At 33.6% G+C, this 16,097-nt stretch overlaps 1 protein-coding gene across 1 annotated transcript; it reads right to left on the bottom strand.

Annotated features, from left to right (window-relative positions):
* Nucleotides 1-446: 446 nt before the first annotated feature.
* Nucleotides 447-15,882, bottom strand: LOC128233986 (pregnancy-specific beta-1-glycoprotein 6-like). The gene is made up of 3 exons (XM_052947897.1): nt 15,756-15,882; nt 7,000-7,266; nt 447-716 (listed from the first exon to the last, which is right to left on the bottom strand). Exons 1-3 carry the CDS (start codon nt 15,799-15,801, stop codon nt 538-540), a joined length of 492 nt encoding a protein of 163 aa, XP_052803857.1. The 5' UTR covers nt 15,802-15,882; the 3' UTR covers nt 447-537.
* Between the last annotated feature and the right edge of the window lie 215 nt (nt 15,883-16,097).

Genomic DNA, 16,097 nt, shown 5'->3' with positions numbered 1-16,097 from the left:
TATGCAAGGGCGTCAGGCATAACCAGGATGACACTGTATAATCAGTTCAACCTAGTATGTTCCAACTATATTTCTTCTCAACAATTTGTTTAGTTCAAGCCAAGTATATCCATATACTGTGTCTTCTAGAACGGTAGAATTAGGCGGATATCATTCTTTGTTCCGTTCAGGACTCATACCACTGACATTCAACTTACATGTGACATTGATGCTCACGACTGGCCCATTCTTTAAAACACTTGATTCTGGGTTCCGTGCCATACAGATATAAGATCCGCCATTCCTTCTCTCAATCTCACTGAGTACCAGTGTATCTGTAGAGCTGACCGTAACCCCTGGCCCCAATTTCTCGAAACTTTTTAAGCTTAACAGGCTTAAGTCGCTTATTTCAATTAGCCAAAATACATATTGAAAATGGATTTTGATAAATGAAAAATGGTTTATTCGGATAATCATACAGATTATTCCTACAAAATTTCTAAAAATTCTTGAAGACGTTAATATAACACATTTTATAGAACAACAAAAATAGTGAGATTAGCTTAATCCTGTTATAAGGGACTTAAGACGTTTCGAGAAATTGGGGCCTGATCTCGACCACATGTACGTACAGGCCGGGTTACAAGTGGCAGAACACGTTATAGCCGCCAGGTTGTCTCCCTCTGTCACCATGTAGTCCGTTGTAGAAGGTGACAGAGATACGTTGTCGGGACCGTCTGAAACATCGAATAAATCTTTTTTAATAAATACTTGTACTTGTTTATACTCGAATACCGGGTTAAACCGGATAACGATTAAAATCGTTCAATGAACAGGGAATATGGATTGTTTTAAAGTCAACTTTTATCTGTGTTGTTAACCAAAACTGGTTTGAGAGCGAAAGTAGTCATTTGGTTTATTTTACATATTTTTCTTGAGACCGGCACAACGTTACATTACCAAAAGTAAACGTCAAAATGTATAAGCAACCTTTTTGTTTATTGTTTCTGTTAATTGACCATCATTTTACATGCTATGTTAAGTCATGTACAGCAGTATGTGTTTATTCAATGCATGTTGGCGAATCACTTGTTTTACTAAAATGGAACATCAAAGACCTGATCTGGTAAGCGAAATGTTTATCAATATACAATTTAAACTTATTACAAATCGACTAACATTTCACTTATCGATATCACTTTCATAAAATAATAAATGTTTTTTTTTTTTTTTGCATTTCCTGTAAACCTTAATAGTTACCAAAAGTTTACCACATCATCACGAATTTTGACATGGTTACCTAGCTGGTCTCCTTGCTATTTATTGAATAGTATATTTAATTGTTTGACAAGCTTAGCACCGTATACCGTAATTAAACCAACGTGCTTATTTAAAGTTTGAACAAATGTATATGTTCTTCTCTTTTCCCCATTTCTGATATTAGTAAGTCAGCTTATGGCGATTAACTACGACTTTATAACTACATGAACATCTGTCACTCAATGCAGCATTGTTTTTCTATTTTTTGACTGAATGGTATATGCATTAAAATATTTATCTGGTAAATAGATGCGGGACTGTTTACCGATGTTTCTATGAAAGTATACTTTATTTGTCCACTGTTGGTTCTTATTCCTCCGATTTATTATGTTTCTTTAGATATTTGTCGCCATTTCCCCTTTGTTTAACTGTTGAACTCCCTACAGTTCTGATTGCCATGTACTAGTTCTGGCTTCCATAACTTTAATGTGGATTATTATTTTTTTATGTTTACAACACATTAAAGTTATGGCGTAACCCCCCATTGTAAAGTCAACCAGAATCAACAGAGTGTGATGATACAATGCAATCACATGACCATGATGACGTCGATGGATTCTATTTATAGTATCGGATTCACATTGTTCATTTAGTTGAATCCAATTGTAGTAAGACTGAAAATACTTTTTGATAAGTAAAAACAATTGATTTATTTCAAATTTGTTATTAGTTATTTACTAATTATTCAAAACAGAAAAAAATAACAGCAAAATAAAAACTACATTTGTGAGGTCAAATGTAGGTCACATGGGTATTTTCTGAAAATCTTGTTGTCACGTGATTAAATTTGAACACAACTATGACCTAGTTAAGGAATGCTTATAATCGGATTTATTAAAATGATAAATTAACTATCTATAAAGCGTGTTTTGGTTTTGAAGATGTGTTTGTGAACTACATTTTACTTCATTTACCTGAGGATATAGTTATTTAGTCTGTACAATGCATACAAGTGAAATAACAGCGTGACATAAAAATGTCACGAATTCTGGTAGGGTTTGGATACGGCGTTCCCTTCAGCTAACACGTCCAAAAAGGTAATATATAACGTGTTCGCTGAAGTTCTTTAGCTAGCCATGTACCTGATGCAGTTTATTTTATCTAATGGGTAATAATTTGATGTCAAAGCGGGCAGATGTGGGATGATTTAATTGTTGTTGACAGCTAAGTCAAGGTGTTAGTTTTGCTTTTAGCCTAGTATTCATTCTATTCAAAATGTTGTTTTTGCTACTAAGATGTACAAATGGAGGGAGTCGTTGTAGATATCAAGTACATGCCCTTTTATATGACATATTAACAATCGCACTTATTTGCTAAAAATATGCCAAGGGTATCAATATTGGTTGTATTTGGTATAATAAAAACAGCAACTGCGGAAAATATGGCTGGGTCTGGGCTGAGTGTTCCACATTTGATTTTTTATGAACGCTTTGGTGAAGATTGACTTTTAAGCACATTTCTAATGAATAATTCTGAAAGACAACCACAAAGGAAAATTTGAAACAAAGTTAAATGAGTGAAATGAATGTTCGAACATAAGCATAGTTAATGCTAAATAAAGCTTGAATACAACAGTTAAAGATCTAATTGCATGAAACTTTCATGTCTTATATGAATTTTCCTCGATGTTGCTTGGCTGCTGTGTTTTCAAGCCGGTAAAAGTATTTTTTTCAAACCTATTATAGTTTTGCTCCCACCAGTTTGGATTAAATATTGTAATCGGACTTAATTTATTGAGTAAAATACTTTTCATCAAATAAAAATTATAGTTAACTAAGATTGACACTATGTTACAAGGTAAAAGATGATTTTTTAGCATTGTTATTTGCTGTAAAAATTGTACGGTTGATTGACCTTCCGTGTATTTTTTATAAACTACATAGTAAACTATCATAAAATTTCTTTGTTCTATAGACATCATAGAAAATATCTAAATTCATTTCACCAGTGGTTCTTATATCTTAATATTTATTATGAATTTAGTATGATTGCTATAATTTTTCAAACATCAGAAAAAAAAATCTTTTCCGAAAAGTGCAAACATCAGTAGAAGAAATTGTTTATCATTTTTTTCTATAAATTTGTCATTGAAACATTTTCTTCCTGTAAACTTATGCTTATTTTACCAGGAGATATTGTCTTTATGTTTCAACTTCTGATTTGGACATACCGATTAGAATAAAGCCAAAACATAAACTTGTCGTTCTGTGTTGTTATTAAATTTAGGGGGTAAACAAAATAAAACACAAATTTCTTTTGAATTCATGATGAACAAATCTTCAAAATTTGGATATCAGTCAAAAAGTGTACCATGATTGTAAATGTATTGGTGGTTTTAGCCTTTTTTTAAAAGTGTGTATTACATGACTAGTAACCTTAATACGCATCTTAGTGGCTAAACTACAGAATCGATCATGATTGCTCATCGTTAGCTTAATGGCTAAACTACTGGTTCAATCATAACCCTCCATACGAATCCTGCGTCTTAACCACAGGATCAATCATAACTGTTCACACGTTACCTAGTGACTAAACCACTGGATTAATTTAAACGTTAACTAGTGGCTATACCACATGATTCATCATAACTATACATACGTTGCCTAGTGTATTAACCACAGGATTCATCATATTTCTTGCCCATGTAGCATACAGGCGAAAAGAACAGGATCCACCATTCTTGTTTATAGCCTATGTTATGTGCACAGACTTTTTAAATTCATAAACAATATTTATCTAAAAAAGCATTAACTTTGTCTGGAATATTGATGTAAGTGATTATTATTTGGACATGGCTATTTTCTTGTGGCTGAACATGATGCACACCCTAGATATTTATTTCCTTTATAACCGCCTGAAAGAAGTTTATATTATAGAGCTAAGTAGTAAATAATTTTTATAGGCACTAAATGGGCCGAACACGCCATATCCCTCTTAATGTATCCCTCTTTATTATATGCCTATCAATTTCCTTTCCCAATTCCAACAGTGAAGATACAGCACGCCGTATTGAAAAATCCTAATCACCATACTAACGTTTTCTGATTCCGTATCATACGAGTACCATGTTTAGTCTCGGAACTACTTTCGCGTTGCTAAAAATAGCGTGACAAAATAAAACGGTAAAACCTGTCAACTTTTAAATACATAAAATTATCTACTCACGCTCCAGAAGCATGTTAATATTCAGGAACATGGTTCTCATGTTCTTCAAAGAACCATGAGGATAAGCACGAAACAGAGAACACTTCCAATCTATCTAGACAGCTACTTCGGTGAACTAGTTGTTTGCCATTTCGAAGTTCATAAATTGTTGCATTATCCATGTTTATTATCATAAATTTTGAGAAGCTCGCCAATACAGAGAAGAAGGCGAATTCGCGTCATCGATAGAAATAGCGATTGACTCACGAACTTCCCTCAATTCTGCATATTATGATTTTCAAACAAATCCCACCAATATTTACTTTGTTAAAAATGGCCGCGATACGTATACAGGAAATGAAGATTAGTGTATACTCTAGAAATAAGTACCGCTTTTTTTTTGCTGTGCCATTGAATAAAAGTTTTCGTATTAGTTGTTTGTTAATTTTGCTAAAACATAAAATATTTTGTTCCTATTTTGCTCAATGAAGTTATTTCTGTACCTTCTGACTTCGTTTCGCTGTAGTAGCCTCCATTGACTTCATAACACAAAACTACGTAACACATTCGAATTCATACGCGCATTATGTGCTGTCTCCACGGATACGTGTTTACACACCGAACTCGACGTGATACAGGTCACTAGAAAAGCATCCTATAATAATATCCCCTATGTACCCATGCATAGGACGTGGTTGACATGGACAAAAACAATATGTCCGAACCTTCTGGATCATTCATAGAATTTATACTTAAAAACAACGTATGTGCTATTTAAATGGTGGTATCGTTCCTACTATTGCTTAGCAATGCCATTTATATGTGAACAAATTATGATACATAACCGCCTGCCTGACAAACAAAGTTTATCACATTCCTGTGATATCGACAGAAACGGGCCATAACTCACACACAAATGCTGAAGTGAAGGAATATATAGACGAATAGTATCGGCTTGAAAAATTAAATATTTCGACAAAAAAATTTATAAGAATCGATTTACTGTTGCATCAGGTGATGGAGAAATGAACGATTAAGATGTAGATAAAATTTTATTCTCGAGATATACATTGAAATTCGTGTTTACTTCTTTTGTTTTCAATCGTTTGCACGTGAAACACACATCGTATTCCTCCCGTTTGTGATTGACTTTTTATAGAAAAAATACTTAAATTACCGCTTTTTTTTCATTATATTACTGTTTTATTTTGAATGCGTGTGTATGTTAAAATGATCATTATGCGAAATTCTTAAGAATGCAGTTAGAATCGTTTAAATTTATAATGCTCGGTAAACTCCGTTATGTTTTTATTGTTATTGTTTTAATAAAGTAAATTATTAATCAGGACGAAAACATAATCTTTTTGTATTCGCCTACGTTTGCTGAAGGACCACTGTGGGCCTGGCGCTGGATTAAGGCACTCTTGTTATGCACTTTGCATCTGTACCGTTAATTTTAAGATATGGTTAAGATTAGTAGACAGTTATTAACAATATATCAATCAGTTTTGTTAAAAAGCGTTACTCAATGAGGATGTAAAGCAGAGTTCAGAAACATGAATGCATTATTGCAAGTCGGATAACGTGTTTATTTTAATTGCATGTTCGTTTTAATGTGTACTTTATTTTTATATTTTATAACAATATATAGATTATTCAATGACTTCTACACAAATTCAAAGTTTAACTTATAAATTATTTTAATGATAGAGCTGATCTTTATATATTATAAGACTTTAGACAATATTTACTTAAACTTAAATTCTTGTTGCCATGGTAACATATATATTATGTTTATGCTTAAACATTTCGAGTCAAAGCATATATTGTCACCCGTCAGTGATATTTAAGTAAGCTATGCCTAATTGATATGACAGTAAACTGCTAAACTTAGTGTTTATTTATCTATCGAAAATGATTACATATGTTGGCATGGTGATGTTCCAAATGTTAAATTTAGATTTCAAACATCTTTTTCATTGGATCTTTTTAAATTTCTACAAATATTTTATTTTGCATTTATGCGAAATAACATTAATGCTATATGGATCGTTTTGTCAGACAAGCGGTCAATTATGTCAGTATCATATATTGCTTGAAACTAACAATTAATTATATTTGAATATGTAAATTTAAATGATAGATAAAGGAATTTAAAAAAAAATGTCAAAATGACTTTAAGGTATACCCCATTTTTATGACGCTTCTTGAACAATATGATTTACATGTTTGTGGTTTAAATGTGTAAGCCGTTTTAAACAATAAGTAACTATATCATCTCAAACAACAACAAAGTAGCTATGAAATATATCTCAAAGCCGCTTATTTCTATATTAATGTAAAAGAGAAAAACGTCCCAATGGGCAATTAAGCCTATTCAACTACGCAGAAGTAATTCAAATAGTGTTTTCATTTCATTTCACAACGAAAAAGCTTGAGTTTGAAAAAACAACCGTTTTTATCATACAACTGCATAAAATTATACACGCTTTTACTACGATTAGCTAGAATCTTTCCTAATCAGTACTTATAAAATAAATAATATAACATTCTTACATCTGACAGTGACGTTCACAATTTGTCCACTCTTAGAGACATTTGACCCTATGTTCCTTGCCATACAGACGTACAAACCGGCCTCCATTCTCTCCACCTCACCGAGGTCCAGTGTTGCTGCATAACTAACCGTCGATCCTGATCTGGACCACGTGTATGCACAGGGCGGGTTACATGTGGCAGAACATGTTATTGTTCCCAGGGTATCTCCTTCTGTCATCGTGTAGGACGAGGTTGATGGGTACAAATACACGTTGTCAGGACCGTCTGGAATATTCATGATTGTGATTATTAAAGAACAATGCGTGGGATTACGTCAGCCCTCGTAAAATTAGGAATATTAGGTTACAGGTCCAATTTGCCTCCTTCTGTGACACATCTATGTGTAGGATGAGAGAGACATATCGTCTGTACCGTCTTGCAAATTAGTAGAAATTATTAGTACAGATCATTGATATTGTGTATGTTTAAGGCGTTCTACATCGTAAAGTATTGTATCTACTTCGGTGTTATTTCAGAAAATGATCTTTCGATTGAGATACATTTTGATGATTCAATTTAAATAAACAACTAAGTGACCAAGCTGGACTGTTAGGTGTTGTGAACAAGCTATTGTCTAGTGTGTTGTTCTAATTTGAAGGGACCCTCTACTCTTTTATTGGTACATGGGTAATAGAACTACGATCATTCGGCAATTGGAATATAAACACTGGTTGCTGTTTTATTACTTAAAATAAAATATTTGTCTTATTTCATCTGTTAATATCTTATTATTTTTAGTCATTCACGTTATGAAGCAGCACATCTATAACCAGTAAGGCACAATGAAAAACAGTTATTGTCTGAAATAAAAGCCAAGTAAAAAATAAGTAAAACTGAGAAAAATATAACAATAGGCAATAACACCCAGTCACCAAAAGATAAGTTTCAACCAAATGTCTATATTGCATTTCATACAGGATGATGTAACTTGTAGCTTGAGCAAATGCCGCAATATTTGAGAAACAATAACATTAACTAGATATCACCAAGATTGATCACATTCATGCACATAAGTGGTGTAATCTTTCTTATTTTTATGCAAACGGCTATTTTAACATCTTAAATGTATCTGGCTTTGGATTGTAAATTCTATCTTTCAAATATAACAATAAAAAATATCCACAATTTCAGGTGTCGGTGGCCAAATTATGTCTATGCTAAATGAAACGAAGTGCCAATGCCGTCTCATTTTTGTCGTGAAAGATAAAGGGCATGTTTCTCTTTCCCCTATACTCGACAAATAATCTTCATCTGAAACCCATATCTTTTCAACTGCGACATAATGAATAATCGTCCAATTAGCAAAATTATAATCTGAAGTTAGTTTCCAAATTAAGCATAAGAGACAATGTATGTGATAACAAATTTTAGTCGTACCGTTATGTTCTTTAAACACTTCCAACTAGAGGAATATTTAATTTCTCCAAGAATTTCACTGTCTGATTTGCGCGGAGTTTCATCTATCATTTGCTGGACCTCAGCAATGTTATCTGCACTCCGGCTTGATCATGGTCTTCCATTTTTGTTGTGACGGCGGTCTTCAACTGACCCAGTCTGTTGAATTAATTCCACAAGGCGTTGTTTCTGATTTAAAGTAAGTTCACTATCTTTCCTATCTTCTTAATTAAAGGTGAAAAGTGTTACATGCCGACCAACATTCCTAAAGCTCCATGTGTCTTCGTGCAACACCGTTAGAGCTTCGTGCGATTTTGACTTTTGAGTACATTTTTTTACTTATTCAAAGTCCGTAACTATTGTCAGACGAAGTGATGCGTCCTTTAGAATGGCAGACGCTATCCCGTGTTAACCATCCTTTCTTTAAAGTTTCAAATGTAAGTGTATATTTTTGAGCTAAAAATGCTCCATGAGATGTGACAGAATGTTTGGGGTCTGGACAAAATAGGACATTGTCAACTTATCTATTCCCCTATTTATATTCATTTGTGTATAATATTTCTGGTTTTTATTGGCTGAATTTTCAAATCCCGCTAACATTCAATATTTTCTTTAACCAAATTCATTAACATTTTAAATAAGTCAATGTCAACTGTTTTTGAGAGAAAATAGTTTGATACAATTTGAACTGTAATCAGACTCATTTTAATTGAACTACCTTAAATATGCCTTGTATTCATAGATATCTTAAATATTATTATATTGTTTTCGTATATTTTTATAATAATGTTGTTGGACATTTTTGTGTATATATTCAATACATTGTCTCATTCAGTAGATCTGCTTGTTATATCAAATAAGTGAAATACTTCTTTGTTACATTAACATAGGACAAACGTTTCCCATATCCTCACGTGACGACATTAAAAACAAATAAACTAAACTACTTTGGCCATTCGTGACGCAAAAGAAAAGTATTATTATAATATCTCAGAAACAAATGCGCTAGGTTTTCTCAGTCTAAAGGATGATGGACGGTTCTGAGGTCATTTGTTAATCCTCAACCGAGGCCAATCATTAATGCAATTCAAGATCCCCTTGACGGTGAACTTTGCCTAGATGACGCTAGTAAAGCTAAAATTCTCAATACCCACTTTAAAAAAATATTTTTATTAGATGATAGCAGCCACATTGTTCCGCCAGCTAGCAGGCATTAGAGTTACCGCAAAATTTACAATATCATAGTGCTACCAAGTGAGATCACTGACATTACATCATCACTGCCTTTAATAAAGCTTCAGGACCCGATGGCATAACCAATCGAATCCTAAAATAATGTTCTCACTCATTAGCTCGCCCGTTATGTTCCCTTTTTAATATATCTCTCTCAATCGGTAGATTTCCAAAACCGTGGAAAGATGCTACTGTGTGTGCAGGTTTCAATAATGGTGATCCCATGCTTCCCGTTAAAGTATCTTCCTTTCTCCCTACCTAATACAATGAAAAAGGCAATATATAAACACTTCTTTAACCACCTGCGTGACATAAACTGTTTTACCCCGTTAGAGTCAGGCTTTCGGCCAGGCGATTATACTGTTAATCAGCTTGCATACTATTACAACACATTTTGTAAGGCATTAGACGATGGCCTTTAGGTTAGAACAGTATTCTTTGATATCAGGCATTTGATTTTTGGCTTGATTGTGAAGCTACACGAAACTGGTGTCAATGGCAAGTTACTTTCGTGGTTTAGTGACTATCTTAGCAAACGTAGGCAACGTGTTAGTTCTCCCTGGCTCCATGTCTGGTTGGGTCTTTCTTGAAGCTGGTGTATCCAAAGGATCTATTCTACGTCCCCTTTGATTTTTGATATTTATAAATGACATTGTTGTCAACATTGGAAGTAATGTTAGGCTATTTGCAGACGATACTAGTCTTTATATTCTCATTGACGAGCCCCTAATGGCCACTGAAATAATCCAGAGAGACATTGATGGCATCAGTACATAGGCTGATAAATGGCTAGTCACCTTTAATCCTGCAAAGACTAAGTCAATTTTGTTCTCCAGAAAACGACTACCGCGTATTTATACAGATATGTCTATGTATGGTCAACAAATCTCGGAAATCAATCCGCATAAACATCTTGGGTTGGTTCTTTCTAGTGAGTGTACATGGCATGAACACTTTGAGTACATCAGCAGTAGAGCCCTTAAAATATTATGCATCATGTGAAAGCTCAAGTTAAGTCTCGACAGAAAATGTCTAGCAACTATTTATTTTTCGTACATCCGTCCGATTCTTGAATATGCTGATATTGTCTGGAATAATTGTACGACTACGAGAACATCGAACTGCAGAAGATCCCAATCGAAGCTGGTAGAATATCCTGTGGGGCTACTAAGTAAATTTCGATTTATATTATCCATGCGGAGCTTTGTTGGTCTACTCTGTCAGAAAGACGCATTAATGACAAATTATGTTTCTTTTACAAAATGAAAATCGGCCTTGCACCAGAATATATGTCTTCCCTTGCACCTTTAAATGTCAGTTCAATGAAATATCCACAATGCATCAAACATAAGAAAGTTTATGTCACACATATATTCCTATTTTTTTTCCTATTTCTTACCTTCTACTATACGTGCCTGGAATGAACCTTCACATGTACAAGATTGCCGTTCAATTGCATCCATTAAATATGCACTTTGTAGTCAATTGCCAGTCTGCCTTACTATTATTACGGTAACCGTCGACTGCAAGTACTTCACACTCGACTGCGTACTAGTTGCAGTGGTCTTAGCTATCACCTTTATTGTAAAAATATTATCAACTCTCCTCTTTGCGAGTGTGGTGAAGATGAAAGCAGAACTCACTATTTTATGCATTGTCCTTTACATACCGACTCTTGACAAACTTTCTTTCGTGACATGTCAATTATCACAGAAATTAACATTGGTTTCATTCTCTATGGCAATCTAACACTAAACAACGAGAACAACTCCAAAAGAATTGATACTGTTCATAAATTCATACAAGACTCGAAACGTTTCTGATCATTACCTTACTGGCAAAGTTTCCCCAATATGGTATGCACCCAAATTCTATTCTTCCTAAATATCTTTCCACATCCTATTCATATATCCTTTATACAATAACCTGTGCTTAATTTGTATCTATTATATATCGTGTTTGAACTATGCCCACTACGTGATTACACTTCCAATATACCCCGTCATCAGCATTCTGAACGTTGTGGATAGTTAGGTTTAACAATTTGTTGCCCAGACATTGAACTCCATAAATTGTTTCGTGTGCATAAATGCTGACACACCCGTCATGGCCAGTCGCACTATAACAAGAGTATGCAGCTGCCCGATTCTTAGAACACCACTGGTAATAAGTTGTTGTCACATTGCTTTCATAGAAACAGGTAAGAGTCAGGTTACTACCTTGTACAACTGGAACCACACTGGACGGTGTAATAACAGGCTTGGTTTGCGCCGACGTTGAAATGTAAGTTGTATTTGTGCTGGTTATTTTTAAGATAAATATCACCACTGTACAAACAGATACAGATATAGAATATCTAAAGAATTATGTGAGTACTCGTACCAGCGAACTGTAATTTGACGTCGTGTCTTACTTGAATTCAAATCGTGTCCTTGCTAAAGTGGCGAATTTATTGGATTCGTTACGGATATAATTAAGGACAATAACCATTCGTATATGCTGTACAATTTATTGTCCGCCACACTTTACTTTAGATGTTAGATTTTAAGTGAACAATTGCCTTGAACTAAATCTAATGACTTCCTAATTGCGTGTACCAAATATGTAACAGTAAGACCTAAACCGTTATGATAAACCGTGGTATAATCCCAAATCAGACGAACTTCGCGACATAAATACAGATACATATTGAACAGTGGTATTTTTTTAATCCGCAGTTAAACGAAACAACTGGCACATATGGTATATTTAAAACTTTGATGAAATATTCATCAATAAGCAATCGGTGTTCCACTTTATGTGTAACTTAACAGGTCTTATGAGTAATTTGTCATTTGTGACGTCATATTTGAACATCTCGTCGAGTGAAAAGCGGCACGTGTCGATGAAATATCGCTGTATAAGTTTAATTTGTATATCAATTTTGTTAATTGCATGTTGTGTTGTATTTGTTTACAAATATGTAAGCAAATGTTCAGATTGTTTAAAGGGTTGAGCACAGCATAACGGTTTTACAATTACTCTGAACAGTGTTTACACGCCAACGGGAAGTCCTGGATATCGTTTAATATAGAAATATGTATCTGATGTACTTTGTAATCGCGAAAAGCAAAATGTGTTTGGCTATAATGTAAAGTAGTTATTCATTTACTTGAATATCACTAACGAATCTCATTCTAGATGTACTTTATAAAATATCAGACTAGAATTTCATTCACCGTTTTTTCAAGATATTCATAATCGCAGCATCAGAAACTAACTTATAAGTGGTCGAGAACACTTTAGGGACCTTGCGACTCATATCAAAATGAAATGCCATTAATAGACGAACCTAACTAATGGCCATATGACCAGTAAAACTTATTTTCCCATAAAATACTTGCAAAGTGAGTAGATTTGATCATCTAAAACATTTACACAGCTAATCAGTACAAACGATGATATGTCGTTAGTGTTCGTGTACTGGGCATCAAATGACCCTTTGTATTCCAAGGAATATTTACATATGATTTCATAATTTCCTTTATCGCAATTTATTTGTATTTCCTCATTCGAAAGCCACTTCCCTAGCCAGAAAATCGGCAGCGCTGTGTAGAGCTGATTCGGGTAGCTAGTTTTTGATCAGCAAAATTACAATTTTATGAATCAAAAACAATTACAAATGATAAATGAAACACTCTTACTGTTACATTGTTACTGATATTCAGTAACAGACACATTATGTACTAGCCAATGGGTGTCGGATCAATTTTGACTTTTTCCTTTTTGAATCGGATCATTTTTACTCTACGCGATATCCAAAATGTGACCTCACAAACCATTTGGTACGGCCAATTGTTGACCTAATGATAGATATATACAATCAGATTTGTGAGACATTTGATGAAGGGAAATCCACTGGTAGTTTGTGATATTACTTGGGTCGTTGACAGATAATTGCATAAGGGATAAAATATCTAAGTTAAGCAATGTGTAATATACGGTTATTAGCTTACGTGGAACACAATAACAATATTCTGCATTCCCGATCAAACATACGTCGTGTAATCGACCCTTTTTATTTATTGCAAATGCTTTTTTATGAACCTTATTGTTTTTCTCTTTTTCGGAATTATGTTCGATAGTCCCTTGCACAGGAAATACGTAAATGTGCTTTCAGACAACGTATCATTCTAAATCTGCCTTAAAGGCCTAGTTTAATCCTTCTGCAAGTGACCCCCCCCCCCCCCAAATATGTGTACAGTACACAACCAACAGCGTAAAATTCATATGAATAATGCAATAAAAACTACAGGAACAAGCACAGTAGTAAACAGTTCAAATTTAAAGCTTGTTTAAGTTTGAATTTAGACTAAACATTACTAAACTTATAGTAAAATAATAAATGCTCGACCAACCTACCCAATATGTTTTGCATTGATATTGCAAACAATTTATTTAGGCCTAAATTGGGTAACAAATTACCTTGGTAATCGCTTTCAATAGATTTTGATCAATTTGCTATTTTTAATAAAAACCTTAATACGAAATTGAAAAAAAGGTGTTTAACAACGACAACACAATAAAACGCTGATGATGATGAAACTACCTTAAATCGTCGAATATTTGTGTAAAAGGTGATTTATGTTTGTCGTTTTAGTCGGTTTAGTCACATAGAAATATCAAAACCACCTGGTTTTGATACAAACCTAAACACGACATTGAAAAAAAGGTTGTTTTACAACGAACACACAATATGACGCTGATGATGATGAAACTGCCTTAACTTCGGTCAGGTTGCGGTGCACGATGCCTTCTTTATAATTAAGATTGAGAATGCTACTTCAGATTGATATTTTGTTTATGTCTAAGTGATGCACATAATTTAAAGTTGATACCCTTTAAATCCAGCCCAACACATACACGTTTCATAAATATCTCAGAGATTACAAACGAAATTACTGGAAGCTATCTGTCGGCCTGATGCAACATGGATTCATTGAGAAGTAAGAAAACAGCGGTAAAAAAACTGTGAATGCATTTTCGTAAGAGGTACGCGAAATACCTTTCTCATTGTTTAAATCATTTAGATTTGAACTGATTTTTAAGGAATTTATGACTGTCATATACGTGAAACGCTAGAAACCTTGTTTTTTCCGATCTGAATTGTTGTCTGTTTGAATTGAATATACAGGGAAATTATTTTCACAGTGTATAGCTTCAAGACTGAATCTATTGAATGCTTATCTATAAGTTAGTGGTAAGTTTATACTTTCGTTGTTATTCAAACAAACCATTTTTCGATCACTCACTTTTTTAGACAAGACGTACCCAGTTAAAGAAATATAAGTGTTCAAATCTATATTTTTATCGAATGTGATGGCAGTATTTTTCATATATGCCGTTATCGTTTTGGTAAATCAGAACTTGGCTGTAATTGATTTACTCATATGAATCAGTAGACTAGAAAAAGCTTTGCCAATAAAAAAATGTTTTCTCAAATACTAGTGTCGCTTTTGTTTAACATATCATAACAAAATTAACATAACTTTTATTAAGCTTTAAATGTAACACACTCATAACCAACACATACAATTTACAATCTGCGTAAAGGTTAAACAGCGAGTAAAATAGGGTATTGACAGTGTAATAGCAAGTATATAGTTTATAAGCATGTTTAATTTATGAGTATTTATGACTAATCGTGTATATGACGTGTTCCCCACATGTATGTTCCATTTCAAATAAAATTAACAACTCTATTTACGCCAGGGATATTCCGGTATGGTATTATTTACAATCAATTATTTAATATATTTAAACTCCTGTCGAAAATCAATATCAAAAAAATAAATATAAGAAAGGAACTGATTTAAATAACACTTTGATGTCTATTAAAGTATTATTGCCATACCGGACCATGAGTAAATGAGTTTAAAAAAAGAATATTAGCCAATACAAATGGTCTTAGTCGGACAATACATTTTGACCTTGACTACCAACACTTTAGAGCAAAATCAGCCATTTAATTTTACATTTAAAGGCTTTAAATTCTTCATCATTACATTTATGTGCAGATGACAAAATACATAAAACAGTTTACTTACCATAACATACTACCAGAAGGAAACCAAATACATCCAACATCCACATAATTGTATGAAACAATAACACTCAAGAAGTTTAGTAATACATTGCTATATAAATCGAAAGTACTTCTTCGGTGAACCGTTACCAAAAATAGAAAGCAAGCAAATATGATCGTTGCCTGTACTTATAACATACGTTAAGTGCCTGTCTTAAGCCAAGATTACTTAATGTTAATATTTGCATCCTGCATATACAGATACACCACGAAAGAGAACTTTAAAAGGGAAAGTGCTGTATAGGAACTCTCTGAATCCGCTTACGTCTTTGATCTAACTATCCGTGGAAAAGCTTACATCTCC

This window comes from Mya arenaria, chromosome 5, assembly GCF_026914265.1.
Source record: "Mya arenaria isolate MELC-2E11 chromosome 5, ASM2691426v1".
In the NCBI taxonomy this organism is placed as follows: domain Eukaryota; kingdom Metazoa; phylum Mollusca; class Bivalvia; order Myida; family Myidae; genus Mya; species Mya arenaria.
The sequence above is the reverse complement of the archived record's forward strand: the minus strand, read 5'-3'. Positions and strand labels throughout refer to the sequence as shown.

What these genes read in the sequence shown, in the direction of transcription:
- LOC128233986 (XM_052947897.1), bottom strand. Translation starts at nt 15,801, where the DNA reads ATGTGGATGTTGGATGTATTTGGTTTCCTTCTGGTAGTATGTTATG. An exon ending in CCTTCTGGTAGTATGTTATG is followed by an intron (nt 7,267 to 15,755) that starts GTAAGTAAACTG and finishes TGAATATTCCAG; the next exon opens with ACGGTCCTGACAACGTGTAT. An exon ending in TGTGAACGTCACTGTCAGAT is followed by an intron (nt 717 to 6,999) that starts GTAAGAATGTTA and finishes TCGATGTTTCAG; the next exon opens with ACGGTCCCGACAACGTATCT.